This window comes from Hippocampus bargibanti, linkage group LG01, assembly GCF_051943395.1.
Source record: "Hippocampus bargibanti isolate YZ-2025 linkage group LG01, ASM5194339v1, whole genome shotgun sequence".
NCBI classification, from domain to species: domain Eukaryota; kingdom Metazoa; phylum Chordata; class Actinopteri; order Syngnathiformes; family Syngnathidae; genus Hippocampus; species Hippocampus bargibanti.
The window spans coordinates 12,808,269-12,826,967 of NC_142734.1; the positions used below are offsets into that span (position 1 = coordinate 12,808,269).

The following is an 18,699-nucleotide window of genomic DNA, read 5'->3' on the forward strand; positions in this document are numbered from 1 at the left end:
GGATTAGTAATACTTGGATTGGATTGGATATGCCTTTATTCGTCTCACAGTGGAGAAATTTACATTTCACAGCAGCAAAGTGATGAAAGGAATGAAAGTAGAAAAAAAATACATGAGCTGCTGGAAAGGCAGCCACTCTCGCGGCGCCGTCTTGAAGTCAAAAGAACAAAAAAAAAACTAAATAACAAATAATATGACTGCTGGAAAGGCAGCCACTCTCGCGGCGCCGTCTTGAAGTCAAAAGAACAAAAAAAAAACTAAATAACAAATAATATGACTGCTGGAAAGGCAGCCACTCTCGCGGCGTCGTCTTGAAGTCAAAAGAACAAAAAAAAAAGTAAATAACAAATAATATGACAGCAAAGAGACAATATGACAAAACAAAGACACAGAGAGACATTCATTCTTCAGGACTTGCTGTACCCTCTTTGTGATGACATGAAGCAGTTCTGGATGAAAGAGGAGAGGATCAAAGCGTCTTTCCACCAGTGGATCAGGGACATCATGGTGGAATGTGCACGTCGACTACAAGCTAAATGTTGAAAGCAAACACGCAGCTGTAGCATCCATTGACGAAAAGAGATTGTCTCACATCTCCTGTTCCACATAAATCTGCTTCAATTCCAATCCGCAACAGCTCGACATACGCATCGGCGCTCTGCGCTGACGCTCCTTTCTTCTTATCGCGGGTTCCTCAAGCCATGCATCCATCCAGCCGCAGACTGTCCAACAGCACTGACCTTTCCACTGAACAAAGCGCGGCTGTGAAGACGCTGCCCATTACAGGCGCAAAAAGCACACTGGCCCCTGTGGTGTCCAGCGATGGCAGTCAAATGGCTCCGACATTCCTCCCATTCAAAAACAGTACTGGCATATTCATGCTATACCACAAAGGCGCAACCGCTCAGCACAGTCTCCACCTTGATGAATGTCGTGGTCAAAAATGCTGAAAAACAATCCGTATCCGTTCCACACGACGCACAACAACACAAAGTGACAAAAGAAAACACAAAACAAGACAAAAACAACCAAAAAAAGCAAGGCTCATGAGAGCACTTGCTGAGGCTGCCTACTCGGGCGCCATCTTGGACTTCTATACTAAATACTGATGAGGTGACACCGGTCGAAGTGGGGCAATCACGCCAGTCGTTAGTCAGAACGATAGGAACTATCAGTGGAGCAGCTGCAGGGAGTAGTCCTCTGCTCCCCCCAACCTGAGAGCAGGGACCTATCATACCAGAGTCTGTCACCGCCATGTCTGGACAGTATATATATATATATATATACGTATATGGCCAAATTACCAGTAAGACTTTAGTTTGCTGACGAAGTTTCTTGGATAAGAAGCGAAACGTCCGACACCTTCAAAGAAGTACAGATGACGGCTGAAGAAACCTTTTCATCGGTGGACCACTCCTGTACAACTGAGAGCTTACACAGACGCATTTATAAGTAAATGTTGAGCCGATTTCATTCATTACATGTGAACCACTTTCATATATCCCCAGACTGAAGCGATTTTATTGATACAATATTCGTTGTTTCGAAATACTAATCTGACAAGGGCAATGGGTTTAAGTGGTGAAGCGGCTGAGTTTGAGCGCAGCTACGCGGTCACGCGCCGCAACTGCAAATGTTTTACACTGCGCATGCTCGTGATAAAACATCTGACTGGTCCCTATCAATCGATCAGCGAGAGGAAGATGGCGCTGAACTAAGTCAACAGCACACGATCGAACACAGAAACACTCGATCGGGTCCATTACTAAGATCCACTTTTCCGAGCACCAGCCGGGCTACAGGTTCGACAACACATCAAAGGAGAGAGCCTAAGCACGCGATTCCCTGGGTAGGTAGAATGCGCAGTTTGGAGTCGTTTAGGAAGAACGAGCAGACAACAACAAGCAAAGACGTCCGCCATCTTGTTACCGTCGTAAGACGTCGTCGCTAGGCATGCTAAATTCATCCCTGATAACACAACCACCCGGATTGGAGAGGCATTGTAATCGATTGATTGCGATGTTTAAATGTCAGACACATGACAAACGGACCTGAAAACGTTGATATTTTTCAGACACTGTTACGGATGCTGTTATTTATAGAATTGCGTCTCGAAATTTCTTAACAGCTAAAAACGTCGAACAGTCTACAAAGCGTTGAGAATTAAAGTTTATGTCTTGAATACTTAATGCTTCTGCCCATTTACCCATTTGGACAACTTGGTTTGTTGTGAAAACATGTCTGAATAAAATTATTGAACGGAACTCGGGTGGTGTAGGACCTACTTGTCTGCACATAATTTCTGTTTGCCCCATTTTAAACAAATACAAAGTATATTGTAAAAATAATAAAACCACTGTCTTTCCACTAACTGTCATCGGAATCCGTGTCATCCTCTCGGTCACCCAAAAAGCTTGCAAGACAATGGAGTTCCCGTGGCACAGCGGGAAGGTTCTGGAGCAGTTCAACAACCAGAGAAAGCAGGGGTTTTTGTGTGACTGCACATTTGTCGTGGATGGAGTGGACTTCAAGGCCCACAAATGTGTGTTGGCAGCCTGCAGTGTTTACTTTCGCACCCTCTTCCTGGAACAGACCGACGTTGTACATTTGGACATCAGCAACGCTGCAGGTTGTGAGAAGTCCTTTCCCCCCTTTTTTTTAAAACAGCCATTTGTAATGCTTTCAATTGCTGCAGGGTTGTCCCAAGTTCTGGAATTCATGTACACAGCAAAGCTGAGTTTGACTCCTGACAACTTTGAGGATGTGATGGCTGTTGCCAATTTCCTACAAATGCAAGAGATTGTAAACGCTTGTTCCTTGTACCAGTCAATGGCCAATCCAACTCCATCCCACATCACGCTGGCCCTTGATGAAGGTGAGTTCATTCTTTTTGTCATGGAGGTCACGTGGGAAAACATTACAATTATTTGCTGATCAAATAGTGTTTGGGGGTCCATTGACTTCAAAGTGCCCCAACTTTTGAGATGTCAGTTATTTTTTTTTTGACTTGTGTAGCAACGTGACGATGAACAGTGCTTTTCGGTTACATTTCGTAAAAGCAATGTCGACTGTACTTCAAACGACTCTAAAATCTTACACAACAGATACATTCACCAGAAAACAATTGCTGACTAAAATACACGACCGACATTGCTCACACAGTGATCGCAGCCCGCAGGAGCCAATATGTAGATATTTTGTCAAACATTTGTCAGCTAACCAAAGAATGGCTTCTCCGAGTAGCAGCAGAAATCAAAGAATATATTTTACCTTTGAATATCTGTACAGTAATGTCAAAGTTGTAAGATTTAGCCTTTTTGGGTGAGTAATGCCATGTCTTTAATATATCTTTATTTTTCATTGTGAGCTGGAGATTAATATTCCGCTGTAGTTTCAGGAAAAGCTTTTGGAGTCCATTGAAAGGCAAAGAAATCGATTAATTTAGAAGACGGGGGGACAAACAGATGTATTTTTCAAATGCCATTTGAAAAATGCACTACTGTCAGGTTATCGGGCCAGTTTTAACAAACATGACATAAAGTGCTTTTCCCACCCTTAACTAACTAACTTAAAAAAGCAGCACATGTTGCAAAAATGCTTTCATCCTTTACTTTCTCTTCTCATTTTTCTTTAATTTTAAATGAAGGAGAAAAATTAGATGAAGTCCAACCAAGAGAGGGTAATGACAGTGACGTGGCTGAAGCAGCAATGCAGGCAGAGGAGAGTTCTTCCACAAACACTACGGAAGATCAGAACGACAAGCCTGCAGAAGGCCAGGAGGAAACCAGCCACCTTCCCATAAATGCACAGACAGCAGAAGTTTCAGAGCTGAACACTGCCAAAACCTGTCCAATTCATGCACAACCTACCAAAAGTAGTGCTACACAAAAGGGAGCGTCTGTGAAGAACGAGGAAGAGGATGGATGCACTGCACAGGATGCCACGTCCACTTTTCAGGATGACCCCTCCGATGCGGACTACACACCACGTAAGTTAGCGATGAGCAAAACGGACCTCAGTGGCCTGCAAAGAGGTGTGTGTCTGTGTGTGTGCGTGTGTGTTGGCTGTCCCTGTGTTGGCTGTCCCTGTGTTGGCTTTATCTCTTGTTTTTTTTTTAACACAGAGGAACATTTGGGTGTGATGTGTTAGATTATCGTTGATGTTTTATGTCTTTCCAGATGCACCCATTAAATCTGTCACCATGCCCATTCTTACCAATTCTCGTGGTAGACGAATTCGGAAACCTCGGCGAAACTTCCCACATGGTGAGCGGTCAATTTCATAAACTTGCTGTTTCACCTGTTACAGTGGTGGAACAACAATTGCAGATATACAACATACATGAAGGCATATATTATTTATCATCTTCAAAGAACAGCTAAAATGAGTGTCCTAATAAGAAGCCATGGGAGAAGCAGTCTCCAGAACAGAATATCCCTTTGTCTGTCTTATACTGCGCTCAGTTGGGCATGTTGTTAAAAGAGTTGCTTTGTCTCTCATCAGTCTCTCTAGATGGCTCACCAGGAAACGACACTGATGATGAAAGCATAAAAAACGAATCTCAAAAGAATATGTCAAAGCAAGGCCAGAAAGATGACTGTGAAGAGGTTGTTGAAGACAATACCCCTGAGGTTGAATTGGACACGAGTCCCCCAAAAGGAGACGCAAGCCACGACACAGTTGAGAAAGCAGACCTTTCTGCTGCGATGAGCAGCCGATTCGAGTCAAAGCCTTACAGCTCTGTGACGCACAAATGTGAGGTAAGATATGTTCACAATGGACGGACAGCGTGGTGGGGAGGGGCTGAAGGGTTTTCAGTTTAGCAAGTCTGGCTCAATGGCGTTAGAGCCCAGTGGTGAATGATGACACAGGCAGTCCTGTTTTTGCAATAATATGCTTTATAGTTTAATTTAAAACAGCTTCTTTACTTACAGACAGTGTAGGTGTTCAAATACCTGACATGTTTCGGCGCCTACTTCCGCCTTCGTCAGAGTGAAGATATCAAGATATAATTATATATCAAGTAGACAGGATGAACTTAGTACAACGAATATGCTTTATAGTTTATTTGGAGACCATGTGTCCTGATATTTTCCCAAGTGGGCCACATGGAGAAATATGGAAGGATGCAAGGGATCATTGAAAAATCTTCAATTCTAACATACCAAAACCATTCTAGCAAGGAATTATGCATTGTTTATAAATTGCTGTTTCATTAGGAAAATCTGCATCTTTGGTCCTAAAGTTTTTAGTTGAGGATTTTGAGGTGGCCCATAGCCCACAACTTCTCAAATCGGGCCTTGACACCAAAAGTGGAGAACACTGTTTTAGATAGACTTTTTTTAATCATCATTTTTTAGTATACCCAAGAGTTCACGGAGAAATCAGAAGGTTTTGTTAATCTTGAACCATGTGAATAATTGAAACGAGCAGCAAAATAAAATGGAGACAGATTAATGAGGGAAAAGTAAATGGAGACAGATTAATGAGGGAAAAGTAATGTTTTTTTCTTCACAATTAACTGAGTCACCATTGTTTTTTTTGTTTGTTTTTTTTTGGGTGGGAGGGGCTGTCGTACACAGTTTATTTTCGTTTTTGCATAATTTAGAAAATTCTGTGAAATGTAGAAAGTCATAAGACGTTTCATGGAAGGTTTCCAATGGAGGAACCCTATTATTTTTTTTCAACCTCCAAATTTGGCCACTCCTGCTCAAAATTGTCCGTAGATGTGAATGTATATACTGTTTGTCCATGCCCTGCCACTACCTGGCAAGTAGTCGAGGGTGTCTTGTAGCCCTACAATACAGATTTGGAGATATATTCCACATATGAAAGCTAAGCATAAGATGTGCTCTACTTTCAAGGACTGTGGGAAGAAATTCACGCATACTGGCAATTTCAAGAGACATATGCGCATTCACACAGGGGAGAAACCCTTTGCCTGTCGAGACTGCAACAAGGCTTTTTCCGACGCGGCGGCATGTAAAGCTCATGAGAAAACACACAGGTCAGATATATGTCGTATTTATGTTTTTCCCGGCTTAATATCACCCTACTGAACCCCTACGCGGCCGTTTTCTCTTTTCGCAAAGTCCTCTAAAGCCATTTAGCTGCTCAATCTGTGGAAAGAGCTACCGCCAGATCAGCCTACTCAACCTGCACCGCAAGCGGCACACCGGCGAGGCGCGCTACAGCTGCGAGGAGTGCGAGAAGCTGTTCACCACATCAGGAAATTTAAAGCGACACCGCCTAGTACACAGTGGTTTGAAGCCGTACCACTGTGAATACTGCGACAAGGCTTTCTCGGACCCCACTGCCAAGATGCGACACTTAGAGACGCATGACGCCAACAAGCGCAACAAGTGCCCGCATTGTGACAAATGCTTCAATCAGGTAATGATTTCGTCATGGCGCCTTTTTCAATTGCTATTAAAATTGTTGGATCAGTATATGATTTGTCCAATCAAATGTGTTACTGTACTTGGTAGTTACTAATGGGTGTGCTTAGTACTTTTGTGGCCTTATGTTTAGCCTGGAAATCTGAAGGCACACTTAAAAATCCATATCGCGGATGGGCCCCTGAAGTGCAGAGAATGCGGCAAACAATTCACCACCTCGGGTAAGAAAAGCATCGATAGAAGACTGCTACCCTGCTATGTCTGAATTTGCCTGCTACATCACAGGTTCTTTTTAGATCACAGATTATTTTTAGAGATGTTTTTCCACATGGAATAATTTAACCCCAGTCATACACTTCATTCAGGGTTGGTGAGCCCTGATGACCAGGACAGGCCCAGAAATACACTGACCGTTTAGGAAAATTGATATTTTTTCAAGATTTCTGATGGCCACCAGTCCCCTTTGCCAGACTGTCAGAGATGTTTGGTCACTGTGAACAAAGGCTCGAACACAGGAAGATTGCCTTTTACTGCCGGCAGGGGACCCAGCCATCCATGACAGAGGCCCAACTTCTGCAGCCCTCTGCCAAGCTATTTATTGAGAGTATATGCAAATTTAAGTGATACATTAGTAAAACATAGTCTTCTTGACTTTAATACCACACCCCTGGTTGTCCCAAGCACCCACAACTATAAACAACACGACATAGACATTTTAATGGGTTGTCCTTTCCATGAACTGATAGATTAGTAACCTAGCTAATGACCTCTTCCTGGGAAAGAATTTACCAAGTCCTAAATTAGTCCAAGGATAGATCTCCTACATGAAGATGACAGTTTAACAGGCTGTGTCTGTTCACCTCTTCCATTGTGGGCCTTGTGTTCGGCAGCATGATACCTTTAAATATGATAACTTATTTTCTGTCTTTTCTCTATCACCGACCAAACCCAACATACCGTAAATATTCAAGTGGTTGATTGAAACATCTAAATTATGTATGACAACTAATCGTTTGTTTCTCAGGAAATCTGAAGCGCCATTCTCGGGTCCACAGTGGTGAGAAACCATACGTCTGTACTCACTGCCAAAGAGCGTTCAGTGATCCTGGAGCTCTGCAGCGACATGAGCGAATCCACACAGGTACGACGGGGACATTTAGGGCACAACAAAACATTTCCAGTACTGTACTTGAGCTTAAATGAATGCCGCCGCATTGTGCAACACTGCTATCTCTTAGGAGAGAAACCCTGCGTGTGTCCCACCTGTGGCAAAGCCTTCACCCAGGCCAGCTCGCTCATCGCACACGTCCGTCAGCACACAGGGGAGAAACCTTACGTATGTGATCGCTGTGGGAAAAGGTAAAGATGTTCGATTCCACTTTTTTTCAGATATCAGTACGAGTACTTAATTCTTGCGTATCGATACCAAATGACTGATACCACTTTCAAGGCATACAATTTATATTAAAGCAAAGACACATAATTTCAAAGAAGGACCTGTAGATTGCAATTAGTAAAATATATTCTGTCACGTGGATTGGATGAGCCTTTATTAGACTTGCAGTGGATACATTTACATTTCAAAGCAGCAAAGTGCTGAAAGTAACAGGAAAGGAAGGATCAAAGCGTCCTTTTCACCAGCGAATCAGGGATGTCATGGTGTAATGTGCACATCTGCTACAAGCTAAATGTTGAAAGCAAACATGAAGTCGGAGCATCCATTGACGAATATAGATGATCTCACATTTGTTCCACATAAATCCGCTTCAATTCCAAGCCGCAACATTTCCACATATGCATTAGCGCTCTGCGCTGACCTTCCTTTCTTCTCATCGCGGACTTCTCAAGCCATGCATCCATCCAGCCGCAGACTGTCCAACAGCACCGACCTTGCTGCCCATTATAGGCGCAAAACAGCACAATCACCCCAGAGATGTCCAGCGATGACAGTCAAATGGCACCGACATTCCTCCCAATCAAAAACGGTGCTGGCATATTCATGCTGCCGAAAAGGCGCAACCGCTCAGCACAGTCTCCTCCTTGATGAATGTCATGGCCAAAAATGCTGAAAAACAATCCGTATCCGTTCCACATAGTGCACAACAACACAAAGTGACAAAATACAAAAACAACACCAACGCGACAACAAAAGCAAGGCTCGTGAGAGCACTTGCTGACAGCTGCCTACTCGGGTGCCTTGTTGGCGGTGACTGGTTTTGGTCACCATTGCGAATACTCGAGACCACGAATGAAGATCTGTTATCAACCTGCTACCAATATGTGACCAGTGATGGACTTTTCTTGGGATGTACTGTATTGTATTTTTGTCTCTTCCTGGTAGATTTGTGCAGTCCAGTCAACTGGCTAATCACATTCGCCACCACGACAACATTCGCCCTCACCAGTGTCAAATGTGTGACAAGTCATTTGTCAATGTGGGCGACCTTTCCAAGCACATCATCGTTCACACAGGTAACACGTGTACTAGTTTCCCTTTTTGGCATTTTTCACTTTACTGTTGAATTCTCCTTAGGAGAGAAGCCCTTCCTGTGTGACAAATGCGGCAGAGGCTTTAACCGCGTAGACAATCTGCGCTCTCACATCAAGACTGTCCATCGCGGCAAGGCAGGCATTAAGCGACGGCGGCCCGGCAACGGAACAGACGAGGACATTGACGGCTGTGTTGAGGCACCCACCTCAGACAGTGAGATAAACATCGTAACAGTCTCTGAAGACATTGTTACCTTGGCAACGGAAGCCCTGACGGCCAGTGCTGTTGCTCAACTAACAGGTCAGAGAATCGAGATGTCTTCATACAATGTCACACAAAAGTGAGCGCATCACGAAGTGAAAATGTCTACACTGGGACAATTCAACCTGGTTCCCTCCCCAGTGGCATATCACTTGTTAGTGCTGAAAGGCATCAGGTGCGAATGAGAAGCAGGTGTGTTACTGCTTACTGGTCACTTGAAGTTCAGAAAGAAGACCTCTCTGGGGATTTCTAAAAAACAATCATGCAACTTAAAGATGGCCGAGAGTATCCAGTAAATATCTGTGAAATGCTAGAAAAATAAAGGTGGCCATGCAAAATGTTGACGCTTTGCGCACATCAGGGGTGTAATCGCTTTTGTTCCCAGCAAAGTAGACCATAATGGTTATGTTTGAGTTATTTGGATTTATTTTAACTCATTCACTGCCATCCACAAATTTAATTCAGCAATTAAAAATATGATGTAGAGCGCCATTCCCAAATTTGTTCAGGTTTTGTTTTTTTTTTCATGCTTGGGTGCCGATAATGGGTGCAATGTTTTTTTTTTCTTTTTCCACAAGGAGCAGCACTTCCCTTTCTTTGATGTTAGCGCTTTGTTTCAGCTTCAGCTGTTGTTAAAGCGCTATAGTCAAAGTCAGCTTTATTGTCAAATATGCTAATATGCATAGAAACCAATAATGTATGTATTGCATTGTATTTTGGACAGCCATCTCATATAACTCCAGACTCATATAATTTAGGAATTAACTCTTTTTTTCTGATGAAAAAAGAAAGTCTAGGTAATGACAAAAACCCTGGCACTGCAGTGGACACATTTTTGCACGTCTGGCAGTGAATGATTTAATTCTGCCCATGAGAGTTTAGTTTAGTTTTTCTGACTGTGTGCTTCTTCTGGGCCCTATCAATCACACAACACAGCACACCAGAGCAGACAGTACAGCATGTGCAACACATTTATAAACCTGTGAGCTCAGTCTGTCTAATCTTAGAGTTTGATCGTCCACTCATGCCTCCTCATGAGACTGAGCAGTGAACTGTTTTTTTGTTTGTTATCTTTTGCATTATTTCATGTAGTTGTATTCATTTCTGTTACACCACTTGGAGCCACGGTATTCCAGTCATCGTTTGACATCACACTAGCCAACTGTACTATCAAGTTTAACAGACATGTCAATTACAGGGCTTTTCATTTTGACAAACATTCATATTCAATCCAATGTGCAATGTCAAAGTCATCATTAAGCTTAAAAAAAACAATGTTTCTTTGATTTTCAGTGTTACCAGTAGATGCATCCGTGTGTGCTGATGCGACCGAAGCCCTAAAAGCAGAAATTACCAAGGCAGTCGAGAAAGTTCAGGAAGCAGGTGAGACTTGGGGGTTGCTGAACCCCCTCATCTCCCGCTAATTTCTTCATTTTGGGACAAATATAGGTTTTCTTATTCGAACAGTTGAACTCAATGATGCATTAATCATGTATGTTTTATTGAACAACATGAACTATTTTAAATCAAGGACAACCACGAAATCGGCTGTGTAAATAAAATGGCAAAAGGATCATGAACAAACACTACGTTATCATAAAAATTGGCATATTTTTACCAATTTTCAGAGATCTTAATATCGTCCAATTCAATCAACCGGCCTAATTATCTATATATTTATTGATAATAAGGTCGTAATTATACATACATTCATTGATAATCTGGTCAGTCGATTGAATTGGAGGATATTGAGATCTCTTAAAATTGGTAAAAATATGCCAATTTTTTATGATAACGATCATGAAATTATATATATTTTCATTCTATTGATATTCATATATTTGAATATACTTCCCTCTTTCTGTTTCCAGATCCCAACACGCAGATACTATATGCCTGTGATTCATGCGGGGATAAATTCCTGGATGCTAGTTCGCTAGCTCAGCATGTACGCATTCACACAGCCCAGGCTCTAGTCATGTTTCAAGCAGACTCTGACTTCTACCAGTACACCGCAGTCACCACTGCTGAGGGGGATGCCACTTCAACCTGGCAACCTGCATCAGAACAAGTGGTCCAGGAAGGGGAGCTCATATTCCGTAGCCAAGATGGGGAGGGAAATGTGGAAGAGAGTGTGACTGGGGAGCCACGAGGGGAAGAAGGGTTGCTGGGTCGGAAGACGGTGGGGGGTGGACAGATTGAAATGCTGACTGAACTCCAGACTGATCGAAAAATTGAAGGAGAGCTTAGCGTGTGTGAGGTTCAAGTGTAGTAATGCTCACTGTCAAGGTTTCCGATTAAAGCTGTGTTAGCGCTGCAAAAGATGCTTTTCGTCACCCTCCACTGGATGCAACAAATGTAGCAGCGGTGTCAGCGTTAGTAAAGGGGAGGGTATCATCCCATCGCTATGCGTTGCGTATACAGTGATCTGTTTATTTTTTTCATTTCTGAACAAGAAACGTACATACGGTATTGTTTGGTACTCATTTTGAATAAATTTCCTTAAAGAACAATATATTTTATGTATTAAATATTTTCCTATAAATAATTTTTTAGTACAGTATATTTATTTTGTCTTCCAAGTGTTGGGTGGAGGAAATTAAACCTGAAAATGTATGTTTTATTTACACTTTAGGACAATTTAAATTATACTGCAATGAAATTGTAACGTTTCATCGTCAAAGTTAGTAATGTTACTGCACCCAAGGTGGTTCCATTAAAAAACAAAAGAGACACTATACTCATTGTGATTCTATTATTCTCATCTTTGAATACACTGAAGGAGTCGTGAAGTCTGGATGAAGCAGGCACATAAAGGACAACCGACGTCTCCGGACAAGTTGTGTCCATAATTTGTAAAATGGCTTCGAATGACTTCTACTGAGCGTATTTTACAAAGATTCCACCGCATATAGCTATATTTTACGTTTTAAGACTCGTGCTGAATATTCCGGAAATCTTGTTTTTGAGTTGGTGACAAGTCCGTACGTGATGTCACTGAAGGAACGCCCCTGACCGAAAAAAATGACACATTGTAGCAGTCCTTCCATCACGTCAATGCTTGTTTGCTCTGAAAACCTCGTGTTGCGCCAGAAGAGGGCGTCCAAGCTCCATATAAGGAATTTATCAGCCTGTGGAAACGCAATACACTGTTATGTCTACAAGAGGTTGCCATTTTCTTCTGCCTCTTTTTGGGTGAGACATTTTCCTCCAATGTTGCCTGAAAATGGCACGGAATAAATTATGTAATCGATTGCAAACATGTATGCATTCCTCTTCAGAACTATTTGAATCATATTCATAACTGGATGTGTAACAAGAAAGCATATTCTCTGAATCTGAAGCCATTGTTTTGATTCTCCAGCAATGCAAGACGTCGCGGTGTGACGTCACGAACTGGGGGCGGAACTTTCTGAAAATGCCCAATTCGCAGCTCAATTTTTTTGCAGATTTTGGACACTTTAAGTCATTTTTATTGGTGTTTTGCATTTGAATAAAAATATCATACTGCGTGTTTTGGGTATTTTAGATGCTATAAAACGTTTTTCTCAAGTCAGTTCGGAAACAAAAAACGTGACGTCGGTCGTCCTTTAAATGTGATACATCCAGTTAAAAAAAGTCACCCGCGATATTGCTCTTGCCATTTATATTGTGGAGTTCCCGCTTTAAATGTGAAATGGTGGTCACCCATATCATGTAATCCTCAAAAGTGTAATTAAAAACAATTTGCAAATGGCGAGTGTTGGTTCTGCTGTTGAGTAATTGTTTGTAATGTTTGATGATAGCCGCTGCACCTGCATAATTTTTTTGCCTCCCTTTTGGATTCATATGGTGCCAAAATCTGTTGTCAGCAGAGTTCATTTGCAGTGTTAAACCACATAAATGTAAACTTGCTTGAGAAATTTGGTACATTGACCTGCCATGTGATAATTACAAACCAGCTTGTCCAGTTTGTAAACCAAAATACATTTTATGGTATTTATATTAAATCAACATCGACACCCAGACATTAAAAATGCATACAAACTGGACAGTCACAATTAATTATTTTTCTGGATTTATAATGCTGCTAAAAGTTGCATTTACACTCGTCTACATTTAAAGATTTTTTAAAAAACATGGACAGCCATGACCTCTGCCCACCAAAAGCTGAGCTGTGCTTGGTTTGTTTAGTGAATAAGTGTGACCAAAATGTGAAGTCGTTACGGTTTGTTTTTCCCATCAATTAGTGTTGTGTGGAAAACCTAATAATCTACAATGTTGCAAAGTTGTCCTTGGGCTTGTCGATGAAAAGGTTTCTTCAGCCGTCATCTGTACTTCTTTGAAGGTGTCGGACGTTTCGCTTCTTATCCAAGAAACTTCGTCAGCAAACTAAAGTCTTACTGGTAGTTTAGGCCCTATATATATATATATATATATATATATATATATATATATATATCCCTACTGTCCAGACATGGCGGTGCCGGACTCTGCTATGATAGGTTCCTGCTCTCAGGTTGGGGGGAGCAGAGGACTACTCCCTGCAGCTCTACTGATTGTTCCTATTATTCTGACTAACGACTGGCCTGATTGCCCCACTTCGACCGGTATCACCTCATCAGTATTACTAATCCTATGTTGTCTAAGCAGGCTATTGTATGAACGATCTAAATTGACCAAACCACCCACCCCACCAAACCGGTTTAATGAAGGATTTAGTTGTTTTATGAGAATCGCTTCTTTTACTCCCCTTTCAAACCATCTATGTTCTTTCGCTAAGATTTTAACCTCATTGTCGTCAAAGTCATAGAGTCTCGTTATATCGATATTCAAGGGAGTCCAAAAAATATCGATATAACCGGGACTATCGATATATCCGACCCTGTTTGCATGTAATTTTCTCCGTGCGTGAAAGATGACGGCTGAAGAAACCCTTTCATCGATGGACCACTCCTGTACGACTGAGAGCTTACACAGACGTCCTTGGGCTTGGTTATTTTCTGGTTGGTTGTGAAGACTTTTCGGCAAGCTTCACAAACAGGCCACGATTTTGACACAGATCGCTTTCTGAAACGTTTCGACATCTTTAAAACTGCAGATTTTTTAATTGTTCTCGAAAGGGGTCGATGTGGAGCTAAAACTGTTTTGTGACGTTAGGCATGACAGCGTGGAAAAGCAGTTGCTTTTATCCCATTGGTGGATGAAAAAGTAAAAGATGACGCGGTGGCTGCTGCAATTGGCTATTTCTGGGGGTTAAAGTGAAGTGCCGCACTAACGCTGACGTCGACTTCATTGATATGAGCATAATGGCCGCATCGATAGGATTCACGCCGACAAACCGGGCCGCCTCTAGGTTCCCCAATACACAGACGATTCCTAGTCGGTCTATTATTTTGGAAAGGATTCTTATGTTGATTTCATTTGCCTCCTTGTTGCACTGTGCCTCGGCCGACGGCAAGACGCTAGTTCTGCTGGATAACGTCAACATCAGGGAAACACATTCAATCTTCTTCCGCAGTCTGTCAGGTAAGCGTCAATTATGCAATCGTATTGTTTTGTGAATGTTATATCCTCGCCGTGTGGAGAATATGTCCCGTATTTCGGAAGTAGTTCGCTCAGGATAGAGTTTAATGCAGCGAGAAAGGATGGCTAACATTAGCCTAGGTCGCGTCTCAAGCCGTTCTGTGTGGTGGGCAATATTATCACACAACGAACAGTAATTTAATTAATTGTGTACTCCATAATCATTATTTGAGGAGCGGGGTTATTAAATGGACTTTACACCACAACGGTCAGCCAAACGAAACAGTCGTGTGGTCCGTCGTGCATGAATGACGTCATTGTTGGCGGCGCTTACTTTTTACGCACACCTACTTTCCAGTAACTGCACAACGATAATATATTTTCATTTTTTAAAGTTGATCGGGGAAAGTCCACGGATTGTGGATTTTACCACGCGTCGTAATTTACAGCAGTGGCGTATTAGACAAATACCCGTTTCCAGAACTGGCCCTGTTTTGCATAGTATCTTATTGTTTTGAACCTATGAATGAATGGTATGCTGTCTTACATCTCTAATTTAAAACCTGTCTAGTGTGGCGTTGTGAAATTACCTTCATCACCAGTATATACAAACAAAATATAAATAATATCAGTGGCAGTAGTGTTGACATTATTAATTGTCAGGTGTTGTTATGAATGTTAAACTAAATTGACTGTGTGAAAGTGTTGTGCACTGTTGTTGCTACGTTACCACCGCGTCTTGTTTCTTGTAATTGTGTTGTGATGTCAGCATAGTTTTTATGTGTGTGGACTCTTTTAATTGACTGTAGAGTCTGCTTCATGTCATCGCAATTTAGGACCAATTATTCTGCCAATTTAAGTGATTGAGCACTCAGGATTGCAGCTATTTGACACGACAGTTCATTTGTAACTGTCATCTTTATGATGTGGTTGCTTTCCTTATATTCTATTGCGGTAATGAAAAACAAAAATAAATATTTTACAATGTATTCTTTCTATGGTTATCCACCATTAATTTTCAGGTACTGTATCTAACTTTGAGATGTAGGTGGTTTGGTTGTGTAATTAAGTGATCGTGTAGGTTATTTAAAAAAGTCATGTGACTGTACAATTGCTTTAATGTTGTATTTTTCCTGCATTAACGTTTCAGATCGTGGCTTTGATCTTACATTCAAGACCGCAGATGACCCTTCGCTTTCTCTGATCAAATATGGCCAGTTCCTGTATGACCATCTTATCATCTTTGCACCTTCTGTTGAAGGTATGTGTTGATCTTCAGCACTTTCGCTATGCATTTGGGAGAATAAAGACTCGAGATGGTCCTTCTTGTTTAGGTTCGAACAAGTAGGATATTTATTTGCCGGAGCACAGAGAGCAGCCGCTGCTCTCATCGTCGTAGAATAACTGCCTGTCACTCACACACACAAAGCACGTGATGTCACGTTGTGGCTGGGTTGCCAGATCCGCTCAATATTACAGCATTTCACAAAATGAGGATACAATATAACTTTCTTAACAGTATGCTATTTGCACTTTTCTTTCTTAATACCGCCCTGTCACATTTGACTTCTATACTCCAAAGTATCCTCTTTGCCGTCTACAGACTTTGGAGGAAATGTTAATGTGGAGACCATTACATCGTTCATTGATGGAGGAGGAAACGTCTTAGTTGCTGCCAGTTCTGATATAGGTAAATTCACTGTTGCCTGCTCTGCTTTAGGTAATGTATGTAAAACATTTTAATCTTGTTTATTTTCCTGACTTCTTTAATCAGGTGACCCACTAAGGGAGCTAGGGAGTGAGTGTGGCATTGAGTTTGACGAGGAGGGGACCGCCGTCATTGACCATCACAACTATGACAAATCTGATCCTGGAGAGGTAATTCAATTTTACCAATGCCATGTCGCACCATTGTTATTTACAATGTCATCTTTTTTGCCATCAGCACACATTGATTGTTGCTGACCCCGAGAACCTGCTGAAAGCTCCAACCATTGTTGGTAAAGACTCCAATAAACCTGTGCTGTTTAAAGGTGTTGGGTAAGTAAGATTAAAAGGGATCTTTGAGTTTCATCAGAAAATCTTAGCCTTTTTTTATTTTACCACAAAGCTATTATTGTTTTCAGAATAGCAACAGGTTAATTTTCCTTTCCACCGACATTGTGGGGTGTCACATTCACAAATATTAATCGAAGCTGAGCAAATTATTTGCTGCATGTTACATATAGTGACAAATGTCACTAACATGCCATGTCTATCCCTTTTCAGCATGGTGGCTGACCCTGACAACCCTCTTGTTCTTGACATCCTCACTGGCTCATCAGCGGCCTATTCATTTTTCCCTGACAGACCCATTTCTCAGGTAACAATGCCATATAATGTGGCACGCAGCAGTCGTGTATGGATGTTATTACTTTTCCTTCTTTCTATGAAGTGAATTGATTGGATTGGATATGCCTTTTTTAGTCTCACAGTGGAGAAATGTACATTTCACAGCAGCAAAGTGATGAAAGGAATGAAAGTAGAAAAACGAAATACATGAGCTGCTGGAAAGGCAGCCACTCTCGCGGCGCCGACTAATTAAAACTCTTTTCTCCAGTACCCCCATGCTGTGGGCAAGAACACACTGCTGATTGCTGGCCTGCAAGCCAGAAACAATGCCAGAGTGGTTTTCAGTGGCTCGCTGGATTTCTTTAGTGATGCCTTCTTCACTTCCAATGTGCAGAAAGCCACACCTAGATCTCAGCTGTAAGTCCCATTTCATTGTACCCCCTTCTGGTCAAAGTTACGATCCTCCCATTATGCTCAAGCAATGCACTGTGTTATTCTTTCGTCAAGTGATATTGTTCTTGTTCCTTGTAGGCATGAGCAGACGGGCAACATGGAACTGGCCGAGGCTCTGTCTCGCTGGGTATTTAAAGAAGCCGGTGTCCTGCGAGTGGGTGAAGTTAGGCATCATCCTGTGGGAGAGGACACACCTCCCGCTGCATATACAGTCACCGACCTTGTGGTGAGTTTCACAGTGGACCACATCCAAAATTTGTAACAATACATTTAAGAAAAGGTGTGTGTATGGTGAGCGGAGTGCAATGTGGGAATACTTCTCTAATTTTAATGGAAAATATATGCAGGAATACAGCATTGTCATTGAGATGTTGTCCGAGGGCCAATGGGTTCCTTTCGATGGTGATGATATTCAACTGGAGTTTGTGAGAATCGACCCATTTGTCAGGACTTACCTGAAGAAAGATGGTATGGAGTCAAGCGCCATTGTTGCTGTCATCTGCTTTAAATCTTAACATGCAGTATACCAATGGAATGTTTTGATTTATTCAAAGAGGGGGAATACAGCGTCCAGTTCAAGTTACCTGATGTGTATGGAGTTTTCCAATTCAAGGTGGACTACAACAGACTGGGATACACACATCTGTACTCCTCCACTCAGGCTAGTTCCTCTTTAAAGCTGACTTCTTGTGACTTTTGAGAAAGGGTATATAACATGAGTGGACAAGTACATTAATTTTCTTCCGTACACTGCTATTGTGTTTGTCACTGTAGGTGTCAGTGCGTCCCCTGCAGCACACACAATATGAGCGCTTCATCCCGTCGGCCTTTCCGTACTACGCCAGTGTCTTCTCCATGATGTCAGGACTGTTTGTCTTCAGCATTGTCTTCCTGCACATGAAGGAGAAGGAAAAGTCTGACTAATATGGGAGGAATGGAGGAAACGATAAATTACAACAGTGAACTTTAACAGCAACTCGAAATTGGAATCTGTTTGGAATTCAAGTGGCTGGTGGATGTTTTAATGCAGGTGTTTGGGCTTTCTATTACAATTCAAAGTCTGTGAAAAATCTGAAATCTGTTCATGTTACTTTATATTAAGTTGTGAAACAATTTCTTTTAGGAAATTGACCTTTCACAATGTGGTAGACACATGCACTGAACAAAAAGATGCCAACTGGCAATTTGTCTAACGCCTTTTTTTAAACAATAAATTACTGACATTCCGCATGGAACAGTACAACCAAGATTGTTTTTGTC

General features: G+C 41.8%; 2 protein-coding genes across 3 annotated transcripts; both read left to right on the forward strand.

Moving 5' to 3' along the window:
- Positions 1–316: 316 nt before the first annotated feature.
- zbtb17 (zinc finger and BTB domain containing 17) lies at positions 317–12,881 on the forward strand. 2 transcript variants are annotated; one of them, XM_088997057.1, is made up of 15 exons: positions 317–1,849; positions 2,414–2,629; positions 2,696–2,875; positions 3,647–3,988; positions 4,179–4,265; positions 4,504–4,760; positions 5,865–6,007; positions 6,093–6,393; positions 6,532–6,619; positions 7,423–7,539; positions 7,637–7,757; positions 8,740–8,870; positions 8,932–9,189; positions 10,444–10,533; positions 11,022–12,881. In XM_088997057.1, exons 2-15 carry the CDS (start codon positions 2,425–2,427, stop codon positions 11,420–11,422), a joined length of 2,721 nt encoding a protein of 906 aa, XP_088853183.1. In that variant the 5' UTR covers positions 317–1,849; positions 2,414–2,424; the 3' UTR covers positions 11,423–12,881. The 2 variants fall into 2 exon arrangements, with proteins under 2 accessions (XP_088853183.1, XP_088853192.1); XM_088997066.1 differs by lacking the exon at positions 2,414–2,629.
- A 1,518-nt stretch (positions 12,882–14,399) lies between these two features.
- On the forward strand, positions 14,400–18,688 carry ddost (dolichyl-diphosphooligosaccharide--protein glycosyltransferase non-catalytic subunit). Its single transcript, XM_088997173.1, has 11 exons — positions 14,400–14,658; positions 15,806–15,916; positions 16,259–16,345; positions 16,430–16,533; positions 16,601–16,695; positions 16,924–17,017; positions 17,255–17,403; positions 17,518–17,665; positions 17,787–17,907; positions 17,994–18,100; positions 18,214–18,688. Exons 1-11 carry the CDS (start codon positions 14,430–14,432, stop codon positions 18,361–18,363), a joined length of 1,395 nt encoding a protein of 464 aa, XP_088853299.1. The 5' UTR covers positions 14,400–14,429; the 3' UTR covers positions 18,364–18,688.
- The last annotated feature ends 11 nt before the right edge of the window (positions 18,689–18,699 follow it).

Bases quoted from the DNA above. Each gene is read 5' to 3' on its own strand.
- ddost (XM_088997173.1), top strand. From the start codon at position 14,430: ATGAGCATAATGGCCGCATCGATAGGATTCACGCCGACAAACCGGGCC. The intron at 14,659-15,805 runs GTAAGCGTCAAT...TTAACGTTTCAG, and splicing joins CTTCTTCCGCAGTCTGTCAG to ATCGTGGCTTTGATCTTACA. The intron at 16,696-16,923 runs GTAAGTAAGATT...ATCCCTTTTCAG, and splicing joins GTGCTGTTTAAAGGTGTTGG to CATGGTGGCTGACCCTGACA.
- zbtb17 (XM_088997057.1), top strand. From the start codon at position 2,425: ATGGAGTTCCCGTGGCACAGCGGGAAGGTTCTGGAGCAGTTCAACAAC. The intron at 2,876-3,646 runs GTGAGTTCATTC...TTTTAAATGAAG, and splicing joins CACGCTGGCCCTTGATGAAG to GAGAAAAATTAGATGAAGTC. The intron at 9,190-10,443 runs GTCAGAGAATCG...TTTGATTTTCAG, and splicing joins TGCTGTTGCTCAACTAACAG to TGTTACCAGTAGATGCATCC.